Source organism: Hemicordylus capensis, chromosome 3, assembly GCF_027244095.1.
Source record: "Hemicordylus capensis ecotype Gifberg chromosome 3, rHemCap1.1.pri, whole genome shotgun sequence".
NCBI classification, from domain to species: Eukaryota; Metazoa; Chordata; class Lepidosauria; order Squamata; family Cordylidae; genus Hemicordylus; species Hemicordylus capensis.
In genome coordinates this window covers 299,913,616-299,938,719 of record NC_069659.1, presented here as the reverse complement: position 1 = coordinate 299,938,719, position 25,104 = coordinate 299,913,616, and the positions used below count along the sequence as shown (strand labels likewise).

The window sequence follows — 25,104 nt, the reverse complement described above, 5'->3', positions numbered from 1 at the left end:
CATGTGAGTGCCAGGATTGGCCTCAATCCCAGCAGCCCCCTCACAGGCAGCCTGGGTGTTTTACCCGACTGTTTACCTGGATAAAGGGCGCAAGCATGATCTTCTACCCAGGTAAGTGGTTGTGTGTGTGCTTAGGCTGCATGGAGCCTGAGCAGACTCAGAGTTGGGCGCCTAGTGCATCCAACTCACAGGGGATTCCCCCAATGCACTGCACTCATCGCACAGCCCATTGTAGGATATCTGGAGGCCGAAACGCATTGTCCCGCCTCTGGAGATCCGTGCTGCTCGAGCAGTGTGGATCGTGTGTGAGCACGCTGTCCTTGCATCTCACCAGCAACCATGGATCATCTGCGGGGAAGGTAGGTTCATCCCTGCCTTCTCCCCTGCCCCAGGGGCAGTCATGTTAATAGCCTTAAATATGAGAGCTTCTGACTACAGTAATTCCTTCCCCTCCTGCTTTTTTCCCTGGCTGGTTAGTATTAGAAGTGAGCCTGAGATGCCCATCTCTGGTTCTCTTTCAATGCCTGTGTAATGCCCCAGTCCACAGATCCTGATGTGCACAGAAGCAAGCTGTATATATGTGTGGGAGATCTCTGTACACTTCTCGTCCAAAGAGATGGTTGCTGATGAGGGCCTTGAAAGATAGAAGTAAGTTTGGGGCAGGGGGGCGGTGTGTTCAAAATGTTTGAGGAGCACTGCCTTTCCTGCTTCTAGACAACTGGAAAATTTGCTTCACACTTCCAGAAGGATCTGAAAACAAGCTTCTGTGAGCAATGAAAGGCTAGCAGCACTTGCAGAGCAAGATATAAATGAGCCAAGGGCCCTGTGCAACCTCTTGCTCAAGAATGGGAGGTTATGGAGTGAAATGTCAGCTAATACAGTCACCCTATATGTGCTTGACTCAATATCAAATAGTTTCTCTAATAAAAAGAAAACAGGAGGGATTGAACCTACACAGCTCATCCCACATCGTTAACATCTGGCCATCTCACAGGCCCAGTTTGTTTCTCTCAACCTATGACATGACATCTTGAACCACTTTCTGCAGTCTCACCCACCCAATTGTCCTTAGAAGATGTTTCATCAAAATTGCTGCAAACTAGCACAGGAGGGCAGCTGTTGATCATCTGGAAATGTCAGGGCTTGTAATGATCAAAAAGGTGGGGGGAATACAGAAGAGCAATCTTAGGCCTTCAGGAGTGTGTGACTTGGCCAGGACCCAATAAGGATTGACATTCTTTAACAACAAGGATTTATTAGTAATTGGATGGTATACAGGCATCACAATTGCTGCTTCCATTCAAGTAAAAACCTTCTCCAAGAACTGCAGAAACCATGCTGTCAGATTCAAGCACTTAAACAAAAATAAATAAATTCCCTGACACATCTAGCTAAACTGGTCCCTGTCCTTCCAGGTAGGGAACTCCCAGTTGATTCTCAGCCCAAGGCAGTTGGACTCCCTTTGTCCTTCAGTAGTTGATGATCAGACCTCCTTCAGGGAAGAACTGAACTCTAACAGACCCTTCCCTACTTCTCAATAGTCTGTTGCCCAGTAAACCCTGCCCCTCACTTTGGACTGGGCCACAGGGATTTTATTCCCCAGGGCTTTCTTCCTCATTTGGAAGAGCCCACTCTCAAAGCAATTACTCTAATTGAGGTATAGTCCTCCCTCAAGCCTGACTATCACAGCACGGCGTATTCTCGTTCCTGTTCCACAATTTAGATAGCCAAGCTAGTTTCAGCTACCTCCTGTTCTCCTTGGCCCAAGCCTCCCATCAGCTTCCACAAAAGGAAAGAGGAGGAGTCAGCTACTAAGCTTATCCAAGCTTTCCCCAGCAGCAGTGCAACCTGGAACCACCCTCACTCAGCTCGGCCCCCTCCTCAGCTCCTATTCTGAGAAGAGAGAACAAGGAGGAAATGTTTTCAGTTGGAGTGCTGGCCTAGAGTGTCTCCAGGGAGACACTCACAGAGTTCCTTACACAGAGCAGAAGGGAGGAGAGCTGGTCAGCAAGCATGAACTGTACCCTTTGCTAAGCAGGTTTCACCTTGCTTTGCATTTGGATGGGAGACTATTTATTACTATTATTTTATTTATTTACATTTTATATCCCACTCTTCCTCCAAGGAGCCCAGAGCGGTGTACTACATACTTAGGTTTCTCCTCACAACAACCCTGTGAAGTAGGTTAGTCTGAGAGAGACATGACTGGCCCAGAGTCACCCAGCTAGTATCATGGCTGAATGGGGATTTGAACTCGGGTCTCCCTGGTCCTAGTCCAGCACTCTAGCCACTACACCACACTGGCTCCCTGTAACATATCCCCCTCAGGGGATGGGGCCGCTCTGGGAAGAGCACCTGCCTGCTTGCATTATTAGCCCCTGGTGGCGCAGTGGTAAAACTGCCGCTCTGTAACCAGAAGGTTGCAAGATCGATCCTGACCAGGGGCTCAAGGTTGACTCAGCCTTCCATCCTTCCGAGGTCGGTAAAATGAGTACCCAGAAATGTTGGGGGCAATATGCTAAATCATTGTAAACCACTTAGAGAGCTTCCAGCTATAGAGCGGTATATAAATGTAAGTGCTATTGCTATTATTTATTATTATTATTTATTTGATTTTTATACCGCCCTTCCAAAATGGCTCAGGGTAGTTTACAATTAAAACAAACCATTAAAACAGTAAAGAGCTAAAACAAAAATTAAAAACAATATAACAACAATTAACAATTTAAAAACATTTTAAAACAACAACTATTATTTCTTGTTTAGACAGTCAGACAGGTGTTATTGACTGGTTTGTTTTACCCAGACATCGAGTCCTTCCCAAGGACCTTGGATGGCTGAATTTTATCATCAAAACTGTTGGTTATTATAGATATCGTCACAAAATATAGGTATTCCCAGTAAAGCTGCTTTTTGTAATTGGCTGATGGTGATTTCTGTGGCCCCGATGGTGTTGAGGTGCTCTTCAAGGTCTTTTGGAACTGCACCCAGGGCGCCAATTACCACTGGGATTATTTTGGTCTTTTTCTGCCACAGCCTTTCCATTTCAATTTGTAGATCTTTGTATTTGGTGGTTTTTTCTAATTCTTTTTCTTCTATTCTGCTATCCCCTGGTATTGCTATATTGATTATTTTAACTTGTTTTTCTTTCTTCTCGACTACAGTTATATCTGGTGTATTGTGTGGCAGATGTTTGTCTGTTTGTAGTCAGAAGTCCCATAATATTTTTACATCTTCATTTTCTTCAACTTTTTCAATGTTATGGTCCCACCAATTTTTGGCTACAGGTAGCTTGTATTTTTGGCAGATGTTCCAGTGTATCATCCCTGCTACCTAGTCATGCCTTTGTTTGTAGTCAGTCTGTGCGATCTTTTTACAACAGCTGATTAGGTGGTCCACGGTTTCATCTGCTTCTTTACAAAGTTTCATCTTTACTTTCATCAAAGTTTCATCTGCTTCTTTACACTTGCTGTTTGTTGTGGATTTTTTGACTTTTGCTCTTATTGCATTTGTTCTTAGTGCCTGTTCTTGTGCAGCCAGTATTAAACCCTCTGTTTCTTTCTTCAAGTTGCCATTCTTAAGCCATTGCCAGGTCTTGGTGATGTCTGATTTTCCACTTATATTGTGCAAATATTGACCATGTAGTGGCTTATTTTTCCATTTTTCTGCTCGGTTCTTGACTCGTTCTTTCTTGTAAGCCTGCTTTCTTTCATTGGTGTTGAATAGTTTCGCATTATTGACCATTTGAAGTGCATCTTCTTCACTGTCCTTGATATATTCTTCAAGGCCTCTTTTCTCCTCCTCTACTGTTTGATGGACTTGCAGCATTCCTCTTCCACCTGAGCTGCGAGGGAGGTATAGCCTATCGACATCACTGTGGGGGTGCAGAGCATGATTGATGGTCATTATTATCCTGGTCTTACGATCCAGCGTCTCTAGCTCTGCCTGGGTCCAGTCTATTATTCCTGCAGTGTATCTGATAACAGGTATAGCCCAGGTGTTTATGGCTTGTATGGTGTTCCTGCCATTGAGTTTGGACTTTAGGATTTTTCTAACTCTCCTGATGTATTCACTTCCAATTTTTCTTTTAACTTCAGTGTGTGCGATGTTATCAGCCTGGAGAATGCCCAAGTATTTGTAATGTTCTTTCTCTTCCAGGTTCTTGATCTTGCTTCCATTGGGCAGTTCTATGCCTTCTGTTTTTGTTATTTTCCCTCTGTTCATTATTAATGCAGCACACTTGTCTAGTCCAAACTCCATTGCTATATCGCTACTGAATATACGGACAGTGTTTAGCAGTGATTCGATTTCTGACTGGGACTTTCCATACAGCTTCAGATCATCCATGTACAGCAGATGGTTGATTTTACTTGATTTGTTTTACTAAAACAAAAATTAAAAACAATATAACAACAATTAACAATTTAAAAACATTTTAAAACAACAATTATTATTATTACTGCTGCTACTACTACTACTACTACTACTACTACTACTACTACATTTATATCCTGCTCTTCCTCCAAGGAGCCCAGAGCGGTGTACTACATACGAGTTTCTCTTTCACAACAACCCTGTGAAGTAGGTTAGGCTGAGAGAGAAGTGACTGGCCCTGAGTCACCCAGCACTCTAACTACTACACCATGCTGGCTCAATTAAACAATCATAATAACTAAAAACCCTGAAACCGGGCTAAAATATTAAAACCGATTTAAAAACCCTGGAAAGCCAAGCCAAACAAATATGTTTTAAGGGCTCTCCTAAAGGCTAATAGAGAATTCAAATTACGGATTTCCGCAGGGAGCACATTCCACAGCCCCGGAACAGCTATAGAGAAGGCTTGCCTCTGAGTCGCCACCAGACGAGCTGGTGGTAACTGGAGACGAACCTCCTCAGATGACCTTAATGTGCAGTGGGGATCATGCAGAAGAAGGCGCTCTCTGAGGTAACTCTGGCCTAAGTAGTTCAGGGCTTTAAAGGTAATAACCAGCACTTTGTTTTTGCCCAGAAATATATCGGCAGCCAGTGCAATTGTTTCAAAACAGGCTTAATATGGTCTCTCTGGGTTACCCCAGTAATCAATCTGGCTGCCGCATTCTGAACTAATTGAAGTTTCCAAACTACGTACAAAGGCAGCCCCACATAGAGCGCATTGCAATAGTCACGCCGGGAGATTACCAGCTGATGTACCACTGTTTTGAGATCGTTCTCTTCAAGGAATGGACACAGCTGTCGAATCAGCCAAAGCTGATAGAAAGCACTCCTGGCCATGGCCTCCACCTGAGATACCAGAGTGAGGCCTGGGTCCAGGAGTACTCCCAAGCTGCGCACCTGCTCCTTCTGGGGGAGTGTAACCCCATCCAACACAGGAAGATCTAACTCACCCCTCAGATTCTGAGCCCCCACAATGAGCACTTCCATCTTGCTTGGATTCAGCTTCAATTTGTTCACCCTCATCCAGTCCGTTACTGCCTGTAGGCAGGCATTTAGAGAATGAATGCCATTTCCTGAAGAAGAAAGGAAGTAGATTTGGGTGTCATCCGCATACTGATAACACCCAGCACCAAATCTCCTGATGAATTCACCCAGCGGTTTCATGTAGATATTGAAAAGCATTGGTGATAGAATGGAGCCCTGGGGGACTCCATATAACAGCTCCTGCTTTGAGGAGTGACTGTCACCAAGCTCCACCATCTGGAATCTACCCAAGAGATAGGAATGGAACCACTGCAAAGCAGTGCCTCCTATTCCCAACTCCCCCAGGCAACCCAGAAGGATACCATGGTTGATGGTATTGAATGCCGCCGAGAGATCCAAGAGGACCAACAGAGTCACACTCCCTCTGTCAATTCCCCGGTAAAAGTTATCTATCAGGCCGACCAAGACTGTCTCAACCCCATAGCCCATTCTAAAGCCAGTTTGAAATGGGTCTAGATAATCAGTTTCCTCCAAAACTGCCTGGAGCTGGTTGGCCACCACCCTCTCTATTACCTTGCCCAACCAGAGGAGACTGGAGATTGGCCTATAACTATCCATTGCTGAGGGATCCAGGAAAGGCTTCTTAAGAAGAGGTCTAACTACAATCTCTCCGCTAGATTGAAGCAGCCAGGTTGGGCAAGGATCCAGAGAACAAGTGGTAGGCCATACCGCTCCAAGCAGCTTGTCCACATCATCAGGAGTCACAGATTGAAACTGATCCAACCTAACACTGCAAGAGGGATAGCTGGATACCTCCCTCTCAGATCCTGCAGAAATAGTGGAGTCCAAGTCGGCCCAAATACAGGAGGTTTTATCCACAAAGAACCCACTAAAGGTATCACAGCAGAGTATCTCCAGGAGCTGATTTGAGGCAGAAGGAGCAGAGATTATACTCCTCACAACCCGGGATAATTCTGCCGTACGCGAACCCACAGACCACAATGCATGCTGACCAAAAACTCTTTTTTGCTGCATGCACCACCATCGTGCAAGTCTTCAAATGGGTTCTATGCTGCATCCTGTCAGATTTGAGCCGAGTTCTTCTCCACTTGCATTTCAGTCACCTACCCAGCCGTTTCATCCCCCGCAACTCCTCGGTATACCAGGGGGCCATCTTAGAAGCAGGCCTGGAGGGACGCTTAGGAGCAATCATATCTACTGCCCTGGTGAGTTCTCTGTTCCAGGTTCCCACCAGGGCATCAACAGAATCACCAGCCGAACCAATATCAAAACCCTCCAAGGCCTTTTGGAAACCTGCTGGGTCCAGCAGGCTTTTTGGGCAGACCATCCTAATAGGCCCATCACCCCTGCAGGGGTGGGTTGTGAACGTGATACCAACCTTAATCAGGTAGTGGTCCGTCCATGACAATGGGGTAACCACCAGATCCCCCACCCACGGAACACCCCCCTGATTTGAACAGAAGACCAAATCGAGTGTGTGGCCGGCCACATGCGTTGGTTCAGAAATTAATTGGGATAGGCCCATAGTTGTCATGGCTGCTATGAACTCCTGAGCCGCACCAGACAAGCCAGTCCCAAAGTGGATATTGAAGTCCCCCAGCACAAAAAGCCTGGGAGACTCCAACACCAACTCTGAGACCAGCTCCATCAGCTCAGTTAGGGTCAGTTGGGCAGCGGGGTGAATGGTACACCAACAGAATCCCCAATCAATCCCTAGTTGCCAGCCTCAGAAATACACACTCAATATAAGTCAACTGTCTCACAGGGGCCCTGGTAAGGGAGATAGTATTTTTATGGACCATAGCCACTCCACCCGCCCTGCCCACTTCCCCTAACCTGCTCCACAACAGAGTAACCTGGAGGGAGAAGCTGAGCCAACACTGGACCGCTTGCCTCCTCCAACCAGGTCTCAGTTATACATGCCAGGTCAGCTTCCTCATCCATGATCAAATCATGGACAATTTTGGTCTGTTTTTGAACTGACCTGGCATTACAAAGGAGCAAGGCCAGGCTCTGTGTGTCGTTGGGGCTGCTCCCCATGGCCTGAGAGTTGACAGAACAGTTGGAAGTAGAAATAGTTACTAAATTACTAATTTCTCTTCCCCTGCAACGGCCAGCTGTTCTGCAAGCACCAATTCTTCTATTCCCCACCACTACAGCAATAGCTACCCCAAGGCTGCCGGGTGCACCCCCTGCATTATCCCCCCCAGGAGAGCTCAAACACATCTCATCAACTAGGCCTGGTGCAACTCGGAGCAATATAAACAGCCATTTAACCCAAACCTCCACCCACCCACGATACATGCAGAAGGTTCCAAGTTCCCTCCCTGGCATCTCCAAGATAGGGCTGAGAAAGACTCCTAACTGTAACTTTGGAGAAGCCACTGCCAGTCTCTGTAGACCAGGGATTCTCAACGTTGGGTCCCCAGATGTTACTGGACTTCAACTCCCATAATCCCCAACCCCAGTGGCCTTTGGTTGGGGATTATGGGAGTTAAAGTCCAATAACATCTGGGGACCCAACGTTGAGAATCCCTGCTGTAGACAATACTGAGCTAAATAGACCAATGGTGTGACTTGGTATAAGGCAGCTTCCTATGTTTCTATGTTCCTATGATGCTTGTGAGTGGCCAGAGGTATGCCGTGTTGGAATGCACCCTGGGACAAAACGTGAAGTCTCCCCCCCCCTTTCCTCCCTCAGGGAGGGAACAAAGTGGACATTGCCCCCCTGCTTGTTAAATTGTCTCACCTCACCTCATGGAAGAACTACCCTTCCCCTCAGTGACTCTATGTGGCATACCAGCCCCCATGTAAGAACCCAGCTTGTGCACCATAAACTCCAACCACTTAAGGCAGGCAGCAAACCCACAAGCATCTGGCAGACTGCAAAACAAAGCCTGAGGTGATGAATATTTCCTGGGATCCTTAGACACTGCCTGACATCCGGATCAACGGAAGTCCTATTGAAATAAAGTGGTCCCTTAAGGTAATTGCTTAGTAGTACTATTGAGTAACTTACCTGGATGTCAGCCACTGTCTTGAAACAGAAGTTGCTTTCTTGGCTGCCTACAGTTGGTGGCTGTTAGCTACCAAGAGGACTATTCTGCATCTGATTATACGATCCCTTCAAAAAACCATTTATGCTTCTGGCACAGCACGTAATGTGCATTAACAACATACTTTGAAGCATTAGCATCATTTGCATTATTATATATAATAATTTACATGAAACGCTGACAATCTGTTTTATGTTTCTGCCAAGTAATTGCCAAAGAAAACTCGCATATACAATAATGTTCTTCTTTCTTTCTTTCTTTCTTTTCAGATGCTACTTAAGAAGGTATGTAATTGTCCAGGTTTGCTGTGTTCAGCCCTAGTTTACTGGCACTTGTTGCTGACATTTCTTGTTAGTAACAGGTAATTTTGCCAGTGTCAACAAAGTTTAATAATTGTGAAAGTCCATTAGGATGAATCAAACCACTTAGACCATCTACTAAACTATAATCAAAGAGCTTGAAGGAAGCCAGTTTCATCATATGTAACAGTAAACATTTGATGAGAACCTAGGATAATTGCATTAGTTACACCATTGAGGACTGTAATGCTGAAGTGTCAAAAGTTTTGAGTAAGCCATCTTGGCTGCAGTTGTGCACAAGGTTAGGCTGCTTAAATCTCATTGACTTTATCGTGATTTAAGCAACAAAACTAATAGGCAGGACTGCAGCCTTGCTGTTTAGTCTTTGTTGTGTCAACAAATACTTAGATTCTTGATTCATCATAGGATATTTAATCACTTCAGCAAAAAGAAAAGGAGGAGAGAGAAAAGCCGACACAGATGGGTCCATGTCTGTGTATGAGAGAGCAGGCCTGTTCACACAAACATGGAGGGTGGGTTGGAGAGCTCTTGCCTCAGTAGCAGCATACAAGCAAAACCTCTGTTTGGGTTAGCAAACCCAGGAAACACATGATTAAGCCAGGGGTGGCATCCATTGTTGAAATTGGGAGCTGAAAGTTCTCCAAGGTCTCCATGCCTTCCAAACATGCTTTGCATTGCCAGCAGACTGGAAAGCCTCATGACACTGGCAGCTTCCTTCTACTTGGCCATAAAGGAGCAGGAGGGGGACCCAGCCCTGCTAAATTTGCTCCAGCTACAGGATCAAAGTGTGTGCTTTGCAAAGTGGTACACCCACGCAAGGCAGCCTCTATAGCCACATCTCTCTGTTGCTTCCAGGCCTGCTGGGTCCCAATGGTTGGGTACATGCGGCACGTGGATCCATATGACCAGAAAAGCAAGGGAGGAGAACTCTTCTCTCCTCCTGGCTTGGTTGAGAGCAGGGTATAAAAGCTAGGTTGCCTTGCTTTGAGTAACCTGAGCTGGAGGGATTTGCATGGGTTCTCACAGTCATGCCAAACAGGGTAACCCAGCTTCTAACCTGATGTTAATGGTTGTCTGAACAGAGATAAAGGTCATTCTCATTGCAGCTCAGCAGGGAGGGCACAGGGGGATGGCGACATTAATCTTACTCCCCACCCCCCAGGTGACAGTGTGGATTTCTGAGCAGCGTGGATTTCTAGATGCTGGGGAAACCCAGCCCAGCCTTCAGATATCCTCAAATGTACTGCGTGAGGAGAATGGAGCATTGAGGGATTTCCCCTCAAGCCAGACACTCTAGGTGCCCAGCTGTGTCTCCTTGGGCTGTCTACAGCCCAAGCAGACACATGACTGGGGACCTGGGTAAAAGGGCGTGCTCACACCCTTTTACCCAGGTAAAAGCCCAAGGAAAAATTCCTGGGCTACCCGGCGAGGTAGTGCTGGGATCAGTCATGACCCAGGCCACACAGAGGCCCATTGGGCATGCACGGCAGCCTCCAAAATGGCCACCACAATGGAGGGCAGGTCCAGAACTGGCCGAAGACTGCCCGAACTGGTTGATTTGTACATAAATGGAGGCTGGCAGGGGAGGGGGGACTTCCGGAGACACACACATGCACCCTGTGGCCGAATCAAATCAAAATTTATTTTTAAAAAGTTTTTTTTAAATCGCGAAAACCCCCCCCCCGAACCAACCCCGGGGGGGGGTTGTCTTCAGGGGGTGCCAAAACTGAACATTCCTGGTCTGATTCCAGTACGGTCCACACTCGAACTGAACCAGGCAACTTGGTTTTGTGCACACCCTTTCTGCTCGTGTGAACAGTTTCCTAGTACGTGACTGAGTCCATGTTTGTGTGAGTCCTTGTTAGTCCATTCTGAATTTGATGTGTGAATGTCATACACACAGAGAGAGAGAATGAAGCTATTCGCACAAGCAGCCCTACCTGGCTAGGGCTGCTCATGGGATGCCCCAGGATCAAGGCCGATCCCGGCGCTGCCTCCCCCAGTAGCCTGAGTTTTTCACCTGGGCTTTTACCTAGGTTAAAGGGTGCAAGTGCACCCTTTAACCCAGGTCTGGGCAAAGGCAGCCCAAGCATACACAGCCCAAACATACCCCAGACAGCCCAAGCACACACAGAGCCGGGCACCTAGAGCACCCAGCTTGAGGGGAAATCCCTGAACGCACCATGCTGCTCGTGCATTCAAGAATATCTGGAGGGATATCAGCTCTGTGCTGCCAGGAATTGCATGGATCTTATGGACACACAAACCACACACTACAAAAGACCGATCATCGGTGGGGGTGGGGGTGTTAAGCTTGGACTTGCCTCCCCCCTCCCCTGCAAATGGTCATGTGCATGACCTCTGACCCATTTCTTGAGCTGATCACAGAATCTTACGGAGCCTTACTTGTAAAATTTATTTCTATTATTACCTGCAGTTTGGCTACCTAAAACAGAAAGCAAAAGTTAAAAAGAAGTGCAGGGATAATTGATGATATATTGTTTCTTACTAAATAAATATGCCAGAAATTATTGTTCTGTGATTGTATCCTTTTCTGAATGATAAGGAAAAGCATGCTTAGATTTTTATAAGCATTTGGGAAAGTCTTGAATCACACTGGAACTGATTAAGTTGCACACCCCATAAATCATAAACACATTACTTGAAAGTTAAGTTGAAATCAGTGGAACTTGCTTCCAACTAAGGTGTTTGGAATAACGTTGTATTTTACCTACATCTTTGTAAGCACTTGCTGCGGCTGTGACTGACTGTTACTGTGTAAATTAGATACTGACATTGGGGGGAAAGTTTTTTTAACCCACGCCCATATATTTAATTGCATCTGTCTTTTTCAGCTCTCTGAAGTTTAGAAGCCCTGTTCAGAACTGCTGTATGTGCCTAGAGGTGTCTGTACACATGTACAGTCATCCCTTGTATAACATAAGGGTTACGTTCCGGGAAAACCTTGTTGTTGGTGAATTTACGGTAGACAAGACACTGAAATCAATGGCAAACAGGGGGTTAGAGGAATTGTGGTCCCAAAAAGACCAGAAAATACAGTAAAAAATAGGGAGTGAAATCCCCCCAAATCACCAAGAGTCAGTAAGAGGAGTGATGGGGACCCCCCAAATGCCCCCCGACAATGCCTCTAACTCCTGACAATGACCTCCCAAACCCTGGAAATGACCCCGACTCCCGGAAGTCGCAAATAAATAAATAAATCCCAAAATTGAAAAGAAATCTCGCCAAACTGTGGGTACTCAGGTCGCGGTTGGCAAGACCTGCCACAATTTCCCAGTCGCGGATACTCAAAATCGTGATTGGGAAACCCGTGGTTGGCGAGGGAGGACTGTACATGTTTTTGTGTGAATGACAGTACATGCATTTGCTCTGAAAATGAATCTGGGTACAGGTCCCTCAAATGCATGGCACTGATGGGAAGTGCACGACTGTGCAAATCTGTACGTTCATACAAGTGAACTTGGCTACATTCCCTTCAATGTACTGTATGTGCAAGTATACTGCTCTACACACACCCAACATAATGTGTAAATAAGCCTAGACTACATGTGCTGAGCATAATAGGAATCAATAGGGATCTGGTTTCAGAGAAAATTATGTCAAGCTGACAAGCATTGATGAATGTAATGTATGTATATGCTACCCTTCAATTTAAGACTCTCAGGGTGGCTCACATAATTAAAATAATATAATGGGCGAGTTCTCATGATCTTCACGATGCCAGTAAAAATGAAAGGGGAGATTCCGGAGGCATGCATGCTCCTGATTTCCAGTTAGAAGAACCTGGGAATTTTTTTTATCAATATTGGGTTGGCACTGCACCAACCTGACATTTAAGAGATTGGTAATCTAGGATTTGGTCTAAGACTACTGATCTCCATTAAATATTGAGCTGGTGTGATGCCAGCCTAACACTGCTGAATATTTCCAGGTTCTTACAACCAGAAATTGGGATCATATACGCCTCTGGAATCCCCCCTTTCATATTTCAGCAGCATTACATGGGTCATGAGAAGCTGCCCAGGAAACTCTGTGCAAAGAAATACAGAAAGCAACAAGACACAGCAGACAAAAACCAGTAAAATCAATTGGAAGTAATTACATGATGGAAGTAGGAACAAATAAAAAAGACTTCACCTGGCACTAAAGAGACATCAAGTTTGGCAAGAGGTAAGTTTCTCTGGGGAATGAATTCCGTGTATGAGACACTACAAGCAAGTCATCACTCACCTAACTTCAGAAGGTGAGGGAAGACTTAGGATCAAACTGGACATTATTTTAAGCATGTACTATGACTTGATCTGAACTGGTGTCCCCAATCTGGGACTGTGGCATGGAGACGTTAACCCTTTCTCTCCACCAGGGTCCAGATCTATATTAGTCTCACCCATAGCTGCTATTTGACCAGGGAAGAAAGCTCCCAATGGCACCAGTTTAGCAAATTAGCGAAGCCATGAATAGCCATGTAAGACTCATGGATCCCACCAGGGGAGGAGCTGAAGATTACATCATCTTGTCCCCTTTCCCCTGGGAGAGGTATCCATGCAAAGAAACAGCGGTTTTCAGGCAGCCAGTACAGAGACTAAGGCAGAAGCACTAGATCTTAGGATATGGAATGGGGACATCAGGCAAAAAGATGCAGCATCTCTGCATGCAGAGTGTCGCTTTCCAATGTAACCTATTGCTGACTTTTAGGAAGGCTTGGCTACCTTCATCAACTTGCTCTATTCAATCAAACCTCATCTGATCTAAATCTAACCAAATATACCCAAATTGCATGGCAAATTAAAAGGTATGTAGATCAGTTGCTGGAGATATAGCTCCTATATATGAAATAGTGATAGTTATGCAAGCAATACTACTGTCCATTGCTTAAGTTTGCACATGGTAGTGTGAATGGTAGTTTTCTACATACTGTGATAGCAATGAGTGGAAGTTACATGGGGCAGTCCATGGAATATAATATGGACATAACTGGTTTCTTTTTCATTCTTCCTTCTACAAACAACATATTTCATTGCTTATTCCAAGTAGCAAATTATGGTTTAAGAGATTATTACCAGAGATTTTAGCAAGTTTGTCCAACAAACGGGTGAAGTTAGAGGACTATGGGAAGCCTCAATCCTACACATACGTATAGCCCCATTCTAAACATGTTTACTTGCTTAGCCTCACTGAGCTCAATGGGACGTATGCCCTAGAACTAGGATTCCCAACCTTGGGTCTCCAGATGGACTACAACTCCCATCATCTGCAGGCACAATGGCAATAAACTGACGGGAGCTGTAGTCCAGCAACATATGGGGATCCAAGGTTAGGAACCCCTACCACAGAAAGTCACCTTAAGCTGTGGGGAAATGCTTGACTAACAAGCAGAAGGTTGCCTGTTCGAATCCCTGCTGGTACTATATCGGGCAGCAGAGATATAGGAAGATGCTGAAAGGCATCATCTCATACTGCACAGGAAGAGGAAATGGTAAACCCCTCCTGTATTCTACCAAAGACAACCACAGGGCTCTGTGGGCTCCAGGAGTCAAAATTGACTTGATGCCACATTTTACCTTTACCACAGAAAAAATGTCCATATCATAACTGCAGCCTTAAATAGGAATAAGTCCCCTTGACTTCAGCTTTTCGTGCTCCTGATTCCATGATGGATTGCAGTCTTACATCCCACTCTAAATGAATATGCTCAGAAGTAAGTTCCATTGTTTCCAGTAGAAGTTGCTTCTAAATAAGCAAACTTAGAAGGCTTGATCTTGTCATTTGCCTGTCACAAGTTCTATTCCTTCAATGCCTGGACTTTTAGTACTGATGTATTTTCCCCTCCATACACTTAATTCTTCTGTCCAAGACTAAAGTTCAACTAGTTTGTGGAAACACTGTAATGTTTGCCACCTTGTCGTCATTCATTTTTTCTTCTTACCTTGTGCCAGGTGCAATGGCCCCTGTTTATCACCCCATCACATTCTAATGCCTGAATCAGCTCTTCAGGAGACAGCATTTTCCCTTAGTGACTGATGAGCAGTGCTTTTTGTGGCTGGATGGATTTTCTGTCTCTCTCTCTCTGTGTCACTGGCTTTCTTTTTGTTGCTTCCTCTCTTTATATACCCAGTTGTCTCGTGTTCTTTTTCACCTTTTGTTTAATTTTATTTTCCACTGGGTATCTTTTTCAAAAATTACTGTCTTCCTTAAGTGGCTGCAGACTGCCAAAATCTACACATTAGAAGCTATTTCTCTTCCCGCCCCCTCCCACCAAAACACATACAATTATTATCTTAGTTATTACATTTTATATCCTACCTTCCTTCCATCATGTAACTCAAGGCATTTACATGAGATTCCCATTCCCAGGTGGTCTACTACTACTATTACTACTACAACAAATATTTATATACTGCTTTTTAATAAAGTGGTTTACACAGAAAAATAAATAAAGATGGTTTCCTATAAATAAGATGGTCTCCTATTCCGGTACTGGTCAGACCCAGACCTGTTTAGCTTCATTAAGATTGCTGCCTCACATGCTTTCAGACAGGACTCTGAAATCCCCATTAATTCCCTGCTCCCCATTTTAATTCATAATGTTCATGTTTCAGCAGAGCCTTCCAAAAAATTGAGCCCTTTTCTCAAAATACGAGATAAATACAGTTTTGATACCATGATTTTGATCACATTATATTAAATGCATGCAAATTTCGAATGCATGCATTTATTATCCTGAGTGTGATAGGCAGTGGCGCCCTTAGGATTGGTCTTGTGGTCTAAAGTCCGGGCGTCCACCATGGTCGGGGGAGGGGGGATGTCCCACCGGGGACCTGAGTGGTGGCGGTGCCACCAGCATGTGCTGCGCCGCTGCCAGGCACCCCACTAGCAGCCCGCTCACTGATGCAGCCCACCCACCCAATCTCCACTGTTGTGCGGCGGAGTGGGGAGAGCTCAGGGCCGAGTACAGCTGGGTCTGCCCACATTTGCACAGTCACTGCCAGTGAACAGTGATGCATGTGATGTGACATGAGGGCACACACAGAGCACACGTGTTGCTGCTGCAAGAGAGCTCTGAGCAAGGACAGGCAGCAGCAGCAGCAACACCCGAGACAGAGAAATAGGGAGAAAGAGAGAGAGAGAGAGAGAGAGAGAGAGAGAGAGAGAGAGGTAGGTGGCCACAGCAGCCAGCATGAGGGGGGAGGCGGCAGCAGGGCGGCCAGCCAACTGTTTTCTGGGTGTGTATGTGTAAGGGGATGCTCATCTTGCAGCAGGTGTGGGGAGGGTGGGCAAAAGGCCTTTAGGTCCAGGCTCCAAAATTGCCTAGGTGTACCTCTGGTGATAGATCAGTGATGTGTAATTTCTTGTCCCACAGTTTAGAGGTTTTCAAGCTATTGTTATAGTGAATAATATAGCCATAGAATTAATGTATTCTCTTTAACTGTACAGTTAGTTAACACAATGACAGTTCTCCTTTATCATACCTTAATAAAACAACTCCATCCTGAAATTTATTGCACTGCAGGAAGCTCAGACACTTCCCTAAAAAGTAGCTGATGGTCTTTTGACAGAAACCTTATTTTCTGATCAATTGTAAAGGTTTAAACCATTGTAATAAAAGTTTATTACAAAATAAACTCCTGCTAATTGGGCAAAGAGGCAGTTTTAAAGTGGTGTCTCTCTTATATTTGACAGTGAGGCAGGAATTCAACCAAGTAGAGTTTATCTCTAGTAGCCGTTACTGGTGTCTTCCTTGTGTCTCTTTTTAGACTGTGAGCCCCTTTGACACAGGGCATCATTTTTTTGCGCTTTAAAATTTTATTCATTTATTTAACAAATTTTTATACCACCCCTTATGCAAGTCCCTGGGCAGTTTATTTATTTATTTATTGTTCAATTTTTAAACTACCTTTCATAATGCATCTTAAGGCAGTTTACAAAAGTTAAAATATAATAAAATTCCATAAAATTTACATTTAAAACCTTAAAATCAATCAAACATTAAAGCCATAAAACACCAAGAAACAAATAGAAACAAATGCAAGAAAGCCAAGAAACCTGGAGCCTCTAGGCAGTTAAAGCCTGAGTAAATTAAAAAGTCTCTAGTGGTTTTTAAAAAGTAGTCACAGTTGTCACAGAGCGAATGTTCACAGTCTAAAACTGAGACTTTGGGTGGTAGGGCGGTATAAAAATGTGCTAAATAAATAAAAACAGAAAAATTAAAACATTAACACAGTTTAAAAAACAGTTTAAAATACAGATTAAAAACGTCAAAATTTACTGCAAATCCTATGAAGCCCTGAACAGCTTAGGTCCTGTGTATTTTAAAAAACATCTTCACCATGAACCCCAGTGCCCAGGTTCACCTGCAGTTGCCACTGGTTCATCGGGTGGCTACTCAGTCAGGGATGGGACTTCTCCGTTGCCTCCGAGACTCTGGAATGCACTCCCTAATGAAATAAGAGCCTCTCCATCTCTGCCAACTTTTAAAAGACCTTAAAGATGCATCTGTTCACCCAGACGTTTAATTAAATATTGTGTCAATAGTTTTTACATTGTTTTAAAATTTTAAATTGTTGTAACATTTTAACTTTTTTCTGTTGTTGTAATTTGTATTGTTATATTATAAACTGCCCAGAGATGTAGGTTTTGGGCAGTATACAAATATGGAGGAGAGCTGGTCTTTTGATAGCAAGCATGATTTGTCTCCTTAGCTATTGTGCGGGGTCAGAACGCTAGAGAAGATTTTGATCTGCCTGTTCTAGATGGGGTCACACTTCCCCAAAAGGAAGAGGTTCGCAATCTGGGAGTACTTCTGGATCAACAACTCTCCCTGGTTTCACAGGTTGAGGTGGTGGCCAGGGGTGCTTTCTATCAGCTCCGGCTGATACGCCAGCTGCGCCCATTTCTCGAGATCAATGACCTCAAAACTGTGGTACATCTGTTGGTAACCTCCAGACTTGACTTTTGTAATGCGCTCTACGTGGGGCTACCTTTGTACATAGTCCAGAAACTTCAGTTGATTCAGAACGCGGCAGCCAGGTTGGTCTCTGGGTCACTGGCTGCCAATAGGTTTCCGGACAAAATACAAAGTGCTAGTTATAACTTACAAAGCCCTAAACGGCTTAGGCCCTGGGTATCTAAGACAGCGTCTTCTTCATTATGAGCCCCACTGCCCATTGAGGTTATCTGAGGAGGTCCGTCTCCAGTTACTGCCAACTCGTTTGGTGGCTACACAGAGACCGGCCTTCTCAGTTGCTGCCCCGAGATTGTGGAATGCGCTCCCTGCTGAGATACGATCCTCCCCATCTCTGGCAATTAAAAAAAAACCACCTGAAAATCCATCTTTTCACCCAAGCTTTCTCAGCTTCCTAAATTTGGGAGGTTTTAATATTTGGTCTATTTTAAAACTCAAACCCGATCTTGGGGGTTTTAATCACTGTGATTGTTTAATTGTTGTTTTAAAATGTTTTTAAATTGTTAATTGTTATGTTGTTGTTTTAATTTGTTTTAGCTTTTTACTGTTTTAGTGGTTTGTTTTAATTGTAAACCGCCCTGAGCCATTTTGGAAGGGCGGTATATAAATCAAATAAACAAAATAATAATAATAATAAATAAATAAGCAGGGTCTGCCCTGGTTGCATATGAATGGCAGACTAGATGTGTGAGCACTGGAAGATATTCCCCTTAGGGGATGGAACAACTCTGGGAAGAGCATCTAGGCTCTAAGTTCCCTTGCTGGCTTCTTCAAGATAGGGTTGAGAGAGATTCCTGCTGCCGGCAACCTTGAAGAAGCCACTGCCTGTCTGTGTAGACAATGCTGAGCTAGATGGACCTATAGTCTGACTCAGTATATGGCAGCTTCCTATATTTAAACAAACAAACAAACAAACAAAATTTAAAACTTTAAAACAATAAACTAAAAGCCTGACTAAACATATATGTTTTCAGGCTCTTTAAAAAAAATCCAGAGATGGGGGAGGCTCTAATTTTGTTAGGAAGCACATTCCAGAGTCCCAGGGGGCAATGTCCCAGGGATTTTTTTCTCATTCCTTCTGCATGTAAACTGCTTTGTGAACGTTTTGTTGAGAAGCAGCATATAAATGCACTTAATATAATTTATTGCATTCCTTCTTTGGTGGTACTGTACCAAGTTATGGGACCTGAAGGGCAACTGATTGTTCTTGCTCTATACCTGATGGTGTGTCTTTAACAGAGGGACATCACTGGATATCAGGACATCACTGGATATCAGAACCAACCAGCATGTGCTGACATGGTTTCTTGAAGAATTAGGAACTTGGATTAATTTATTTTTAAGTTTGTATCCCCCCCACTCCTTTAGTGGAGCTATATATTCCTTTGCCTTATAATGAAAATCTCTTTCTGGAAACCAGGACTATATAAGTGAGATGTGGTCAGTCAATGCTAATCTCTTTTAGCAGCTCAGGAGTGGAATCTAAAGAGCTTGCCCAAGCATCTTAGTCAGTCAACCGTGATTTTAAGGGGATGAAGTGAGGCCGCAACAAACAATAGCATACGTGTGTGCTGCTGCGGCTGCAGTCCCAAGCTTTCCATGAGATGGTTTACAGCTCCAGCTTTTTGAGTTATTGCACAGTATTGGGATAGCACTTGGAGATCAGATCAATATCCCTCGGCGGGGGCGGGGCGGTCATGGCAAACGGCAGCATCGTTCACTAAAACGCTCAGCATCCCTGCAACTGGAAAGCTCACAGAGCTCCAACCAGAAAACTAGCTTTCCTTACTAACCGTTAATGGATTCGCGGATTGACTTATCGCTCTGTTGCTTTGCCGAGGGATGCCGGCCGCGCGAGCCAGGCTCAGCCGGCTAGGCACGGGGTCTTCTTGAACGGTACTACAAACCACCAATGATCAACCTTTTCTTTTTTCTTCCCCCTTGGGACAGATCAGCTGAATGAAGGCTCGGTTTAATTCGGTTGGCCAGCCAGAACTTGCACTGCTAAAAATGTTCCCTTTTAACAAAAGGGTGAGAAGAATTCGAGACAACGCATTCTTTCCTTGCTGCGCTTTATAGGAGGCTGCAGGATTGCCTCGGACAGTTCGGTGCTTCTTAGAGCAGCGGCGTCAACAAAGGCAACTCGAACAAAAAGCAGCCCCAGCAGTAGAAAGAAGCAGGAGTCCTTTTCCAAGGAAGATCGCCAGCGCGGAGCATGTAGCTGCTGAAGAAGAGGTGGTGCTTGGGGGAGGGGGGGCCAGAGCGAAGACCACGCTCTGCACTGATTGGTTAGGGGCCGCGTGATGCCACGTCCGGCCGGGAAGCCTGCTTGGCTGTGTGTGGAGCCTCCTCTTCTCTTTCTGTGTCTGGCTCTCTTTGCAGGTGGTGCTGCTGCCGCCTCCGTCGCCGTTCGCCGGCTGGATCAGACGCACGCGCGCGCTCCCGCAATTATTTGCCGCTGCCTGAACAATCTGCGGTCCAGTCCGGCTAGCGACTGCCCCTGCCATCACCTTCGCAGCCGCTGTTGCCTCTGCCGCTCCTCCATCGTTTCAAACTTTGCACATTGAGACTTGCAGTCGGTTTTTTTTGTTCCATTCAAATTAGCATCCTCAGCAACTCCTCTTTTCCACTCTGGGCAAGACCTAAAAGATGCTGCTTCTCTTTTAATAGCACAGTTGTGAAGAAAAGGGTGTGTGTTTTAAAACCACACACACACACACAAAATCGGATCGGTCTTCTATGCAAACCTCCCATTTTTCGGGCTCGATCGCAGCAGCCGGCGCACGGATTACATTTCCCGGGATCTCTTTTTGACTGCTGCCCTTCAGCAGCTTATTGAAGTGTGTCCCCCTCCCCCTGTCCCCGAAGACCGAGGAGCGCCCCTTGGCCGCTTCTGCCCCTGTTGGAAGTGACTGACCTCGCCGCTTTCTTTGCCACCTCCCACCCTGCCACTCCACTGGTTCGATTTGCTTGGGATTGCATTGTTCGTGGCCCATCCCTGGGGGTGGGGTGGGGGTTGCCAGTTGGAAGCGAGGACGGGCTAGGATTGGAAGGAAGGAGGCAGGGATGCCAGAGGGAAGGTGAGACTGAGCGCTCGTGTCTCCCTCACCTTTCTGTAACCTCCCGGATCCCGTCTGAGAACAGATTCGGTGGCAGCATCGAGAGACCGGGTTGGGATCGCTCGCCCTTTTCGGCTTCTGCAGTTTCTCCTCGGTGGGATTGTAGGGCTGCGCGGGCAGGATGCGTTCCTTCCCGTGGGGATTTTGGCTGCTGTGTGTCGCTGCGTCCTCGGCTGGGAGCGATGGTAGCAACAAAGCAAGGAGCTGTTCCGAGCTCCGGCAACTCTATGGGGCCAAAGGATTCAGCCCCAGCGTGGTCCCCCAGGCGGAGATCTCTGGTGAGTAGATCCATCACCCCCAGTAACATCTCCCCTGCCCCAAGACCACCGCCAGTTCGAATGCCCGCCTCTGGCGTGGGGTCGACCGTCGACTCCTGCCCCTTTCTAGCAACTCAGAACGCGTTGGCTGGCTACCGAGATCCTAATGAGAATGTATATTTCAGGCAAGCTGCTGGTGTTCTGGCAGCCCATTTGCGGAAAGAGCAGGGCTTAATTTAGCTCCGTATCTATCTACCCTGGAAAATGTAAAGTAGCCATAAACCCTTGAGCATGTGCAGAATGCCACTGAGTAACTGCAGTTGGAGTTTACATGGCCGGGATTAGGATTGAGGGCTTCCAGGGCAAGGGTGGAACTTTTGTTTGAGCCCTGGCATCTTTCGGGGTTTTTTGAACTTGAGCGCTGGGTAGGACCTGCTCCAGAAGGAGGTGCTGCATCCTGTGTTGAACTCTCCTCCTCCCCACTGTGTTCTAAATGGAGGGGGGGGCGACTCTTCTATAAATCATGATCCATCTAATAAACCTTTTGATGTTGATGTCATCAGCTGCTGTCTCCAAGTAGTCAGTAATTCCTGGAACTTTAGTTTGGGTCATGAGTGTTCTTGCCAAAACAGCATATGCTTGTGTTTTCTTTTTTATGGGGTGCTGAAACCTCTCTCTCTCTTTCTCTGTAAGACATATCCTTACAATCAAGAAACCATTGCTACCCCCAGAGCCACTGCTGCCTCAAAATGTGCAGTGTTTCCTGAGTGTTATTTGTGGTACAGAGGTTCTCTTTGCTGTGTCTTACCCCCGCGTCCAGCTGCTACTGCTAAGGGCTGTGCGATACTGGGGGTGGTTGCTGTGGTTTTAAAAATAAATCTCTGTCCTTGGCATATGGCTGTAATGCTGTAGAAGATTTGAGCCAAAAGTGTGGTGGATAATGAAAAACTGTTGCAATTGGTTCCAAAGTTAGAGAATGCCACAAAGCAATAAAAGAGAAGATGCAGTGTGCTTCATCCTCTTTTTGCAGAGGGAAGGAAGCAGCTTAAAGACCAGCTGACAGTTGTTTAAAAAAATGACACACAAATGCCCAGCTGTTTGAGGTGGTGAGCTGTAACTGAGAACAGAGGTAACTCCCAGTCAGCCCTCTCTTCCAGAGTTTGGGTCTGTTACTGTTACTCCTTTCCTTTGTATGCATATAAGAAATTCTTTTCTTTTCATTTCTTTTTAATGAATAAACGCAGAATCTCTTTAAAACTTCTTTAGAAATGTATACTCGAAAATTATAAATGTCTGGTGGGAAATAATATATTTTTGACTAGCTTGTGGAAATTTTCTAATTGAAACACAACATAAGACAACACCAGGTAAGCATTAATGTGTGTGTATGCGTGCACACACACTCAGGCTTAAAGCTCAGTCTGTGTTTACTCAAAAGCAAAACCTATTGATTTCAGTGAGATTTACTTTTTTGTTTAGGATTGCAGCTTGGTAAGACATTCTAGTGTAGCACTTCATGCACTAAGGCGACAATCCTAAACACATACTTGGAAATAAGTTCTACAGAACACAGAGACTTGCCTCAGGGAAAACATACATAGGGTTGCACTGCAGTAGTTTTAGACGTGAACAACTTTATAGTTCGCTTACATGCAGAACACAATAAAGTTTTGAAGAAACAAACCGAAGCTACATATTGCTCAGATCAAATACTAGACAAAGGTAATTAAAAGTAGTCTGGGAACAGCTTTCAAGCCCCTCTCTCTCTCTCTCTCTCTCTCTCTCTCTCTCTCTCTCTCTTAAATTTAATCTCCATATCCTACTAGCAAATAGCATAACTGGTAAAAGAGTAATGCATCCACTCCTTCCTCCTCAAAAGGATCTAGTTCTGTTCCATCCCATTAGACTTATTTTAGGCACCTCTCCTAACTGAAAGGAAAGCTTGCACAAATATTTTTGTGTGAAAGGTACATTGCTGTTCAGGAGTCTACTCTTCCTTCAGTACTGTGGTTGAACATAAGAAAATGATTTGCCCCCATCCCTCCAGAAAAGTCTTTTTCAGAACTAAAAGAGGAGGTTTCTGGGTAAATGCATATTGTATTTTTTTGCATTGGAGAGAGCGCCCCCTAGAGAACGGTTTCACTTGTCTTGTTAATATGCAGCTACCCACAATGCCCCTGGCTACTTGCTTTCCTTATTGATTAGTAAAAGCATTCTTTAAGGTACACTTACCAGGACTAAAGACCTTTTAATGCTTATCAGACTTGAGCAAGAGCTGCTTTCTGCTATGCGAAGCCTACAATCCTATTTCTTGGGAGTGTGTTCATTGGAAGTCAGTGGAGCTTTCTGCCAAGTAAACATGTATAGGATTGACCTGTGCATGCTGTATCTGCAGCTGCTCATGAGGAATAAACAGAATTGTTGGGAGTTGAAATAAGACTTTTTTTCCCTTGGCCATTTAAACAGAGAGCTTTTTTTAGACTGCAACAAAACCAGAGAAGTGAAAAAATCTGGCAGACAAGTTTCATTCAGCTGAATTAATTAATCTAGATGCAGATGGTGGTACAAGCCAGAACCTTTTATAGGTGTAGCAGCATTGTTAGGAGAAAACTCAAGTTTGTATGGGTGAGATGAAATAACAACTCCATTGTGTTTAGTGCATAGTAATAATGCTCCTTTCTCTTGTATCTCATTATATTTGTTTAATAGGATTGCAGAAGTGCCTTGTTACTATGTTTCATGTCTAGCATCTTGCCAGCTGGGTGAATTGATTTAAATCAAGGCAATTTAGATCAAGTTTCTCACATTGAAATTCATATTTCCAGAAAAAGCACGAGCACTGCCTGCTTGTTTAAAAAATGTCTTGGTTTCCCAGTAAGCAGTTTGTGTCTAGCTAAGGAGCATCACCCACAATCCTTGGTCATGCATTAACTTGCATTTTGCACTAAATGGTTATGTCTATCTTGTGCCTCCTGCCCAGTTCAATCCATAATTCTGTAAACTGAGCTATTCCTCACCCCCGAATAAGGAGATAGCTGTGTTTATTTTGAGCCTGACAACTCAAACCAAACCCTGTTGTGTACCAATGACATTTTGGATGCAACAGGCTCTAAGCTCTCTCTCAACTCCCTGTGAGCCTTCAACTCTACAGATACAGTACATTATAGACACAGGCAGTATAGAAATATAATAAACAAATAACCTCCCACTCACTTGCTCTCTTTCCTTCTGCTACTGCTCTAATAGTGGAAGGGAGAAGGTCACTAGCCACCACTCGGAGCATAGCTACATCAGCACCCCAGCTACCAGTAGCCCTGGAGAATGCATTGCCTTAGATATCAGTAGCCATGGGAACATTGCATTTCCCAGGATTACTGGCACCTGGATCACTGCTGCAGCAGCCCTCCTGGTGCAAAGTCAGGGGAGAGGGAAACAGAGACCTCCAGAGGCGCTCTTCACTTGATGCACACTGGCCACTTGCAGAAGGACGCTGACCAGGGCAGCAAGGAGGTAAGCTGCTGCCCTGCGCCAGCAATTTTTGTCACAGCGCCAGTAGGGGAAAGGCGAAGGGAAGGAAGAACACCCTCCCTGCTCCTTAAAGCACCACCACCAGTTCGGCTGAACGCTGGAGCTTCTGAACCGGAGCTTCCCACCAGGTCACCTTTAAATGCTTTTCCCCCCTTCTCTGAGTTCCTAGATAAACTGGGACTCCTTCCCGAGTTCCTAGACAAACTGCTGCTCCTTCTCTCCCTTCCTGACCCAGGCTCATAGCCTCTTTAGTCAGGCACTTCATTATTCATTTTTATTATTTATTTAACACATGCATATATCACCCTATGTAAAATCTCAGGGCGGTTTACAATTTAAACAAACAGCAACTAAGACATAAAAATAATATAAAACAGATTAAAATTACCATAAGTAAAACTT

The 25,104-nt window shown here is 45.0% G+C and overlaps 2 protein-coding genes across 4 annotated transcripts in view; one reads left to right on the top strand and one right to left on the bottom strand.

The window, feature by feature from the left end:
- Window positions 1-1,252: 1,252 nt before the first annotated feature.
- On the bottom strand, window positions 1,253-23,443 carry LOC128349184 (uncharacterized). 2 transcript variants are annotated; one of them, XM_053305196.1, is made up of 3 exons: window positions 23,407-23,443; window positions 5,385-5,507; window positions 1,253-4,383 (listed from the first exon to the last, which is right to left on the bottom strand). In XM_053305196.1, the coding sequence occupies exon 3, from the start codon at window positions 4,345-4,347 to the stop codon at window positions 3,334-3,336; it is 1,014 nt and encodes a 337-aa protein (XP_053161171.1). In that variant the 5' UTR covers window positions 4,348-4,383; window positions 5,385-5,507; window positions 23,407-23,443; the 3' UTR covers window positions 1,253-3,333. The 2 variants fall into 2 exon arrangements, with proteins under 2 accessions (XP_053161171.1, XP_053161170.1); XM_053305195.1 differs by lacking the exon at window positions 23,407-23,443 and adding an exon at window positions 19,592-20,173.
- GPC1 (glypican 1) overlaps window positions 20,179-25,104 on the top strand; it is a 315,629-nt gene continuing 310,703 nt past the window's right edge. Inside the window, exon 1 of one of the 2 annotated variants that reach the window (XM_053305191.1) lies at window positions 20,179-21,195. In XM_053305191.1, coding sequence (XP_053161166.1) covers window positions 21,039-21,195 — 157 coding nt within the window. In that variant the 5' untranslated portion in view covers window positions 20,179-21,038. Of the gene's footprint in view, window positions 21,196-22,278; window positions 22,304-25,104 lie in introns of those variants that run through there. The other variant, XM_053305194.1, reaches the window with a different exon arrangement.

Excerpts from the sequence above, each read along its gene's own strand:
- LOC128349184 (XM_053305196.1), bottom strand. The coding sequence starts at position 4,347 with ATGGATGATCTGAAGCTGTATGGAAAGTCCCAGTCAGAAATCGAATCA.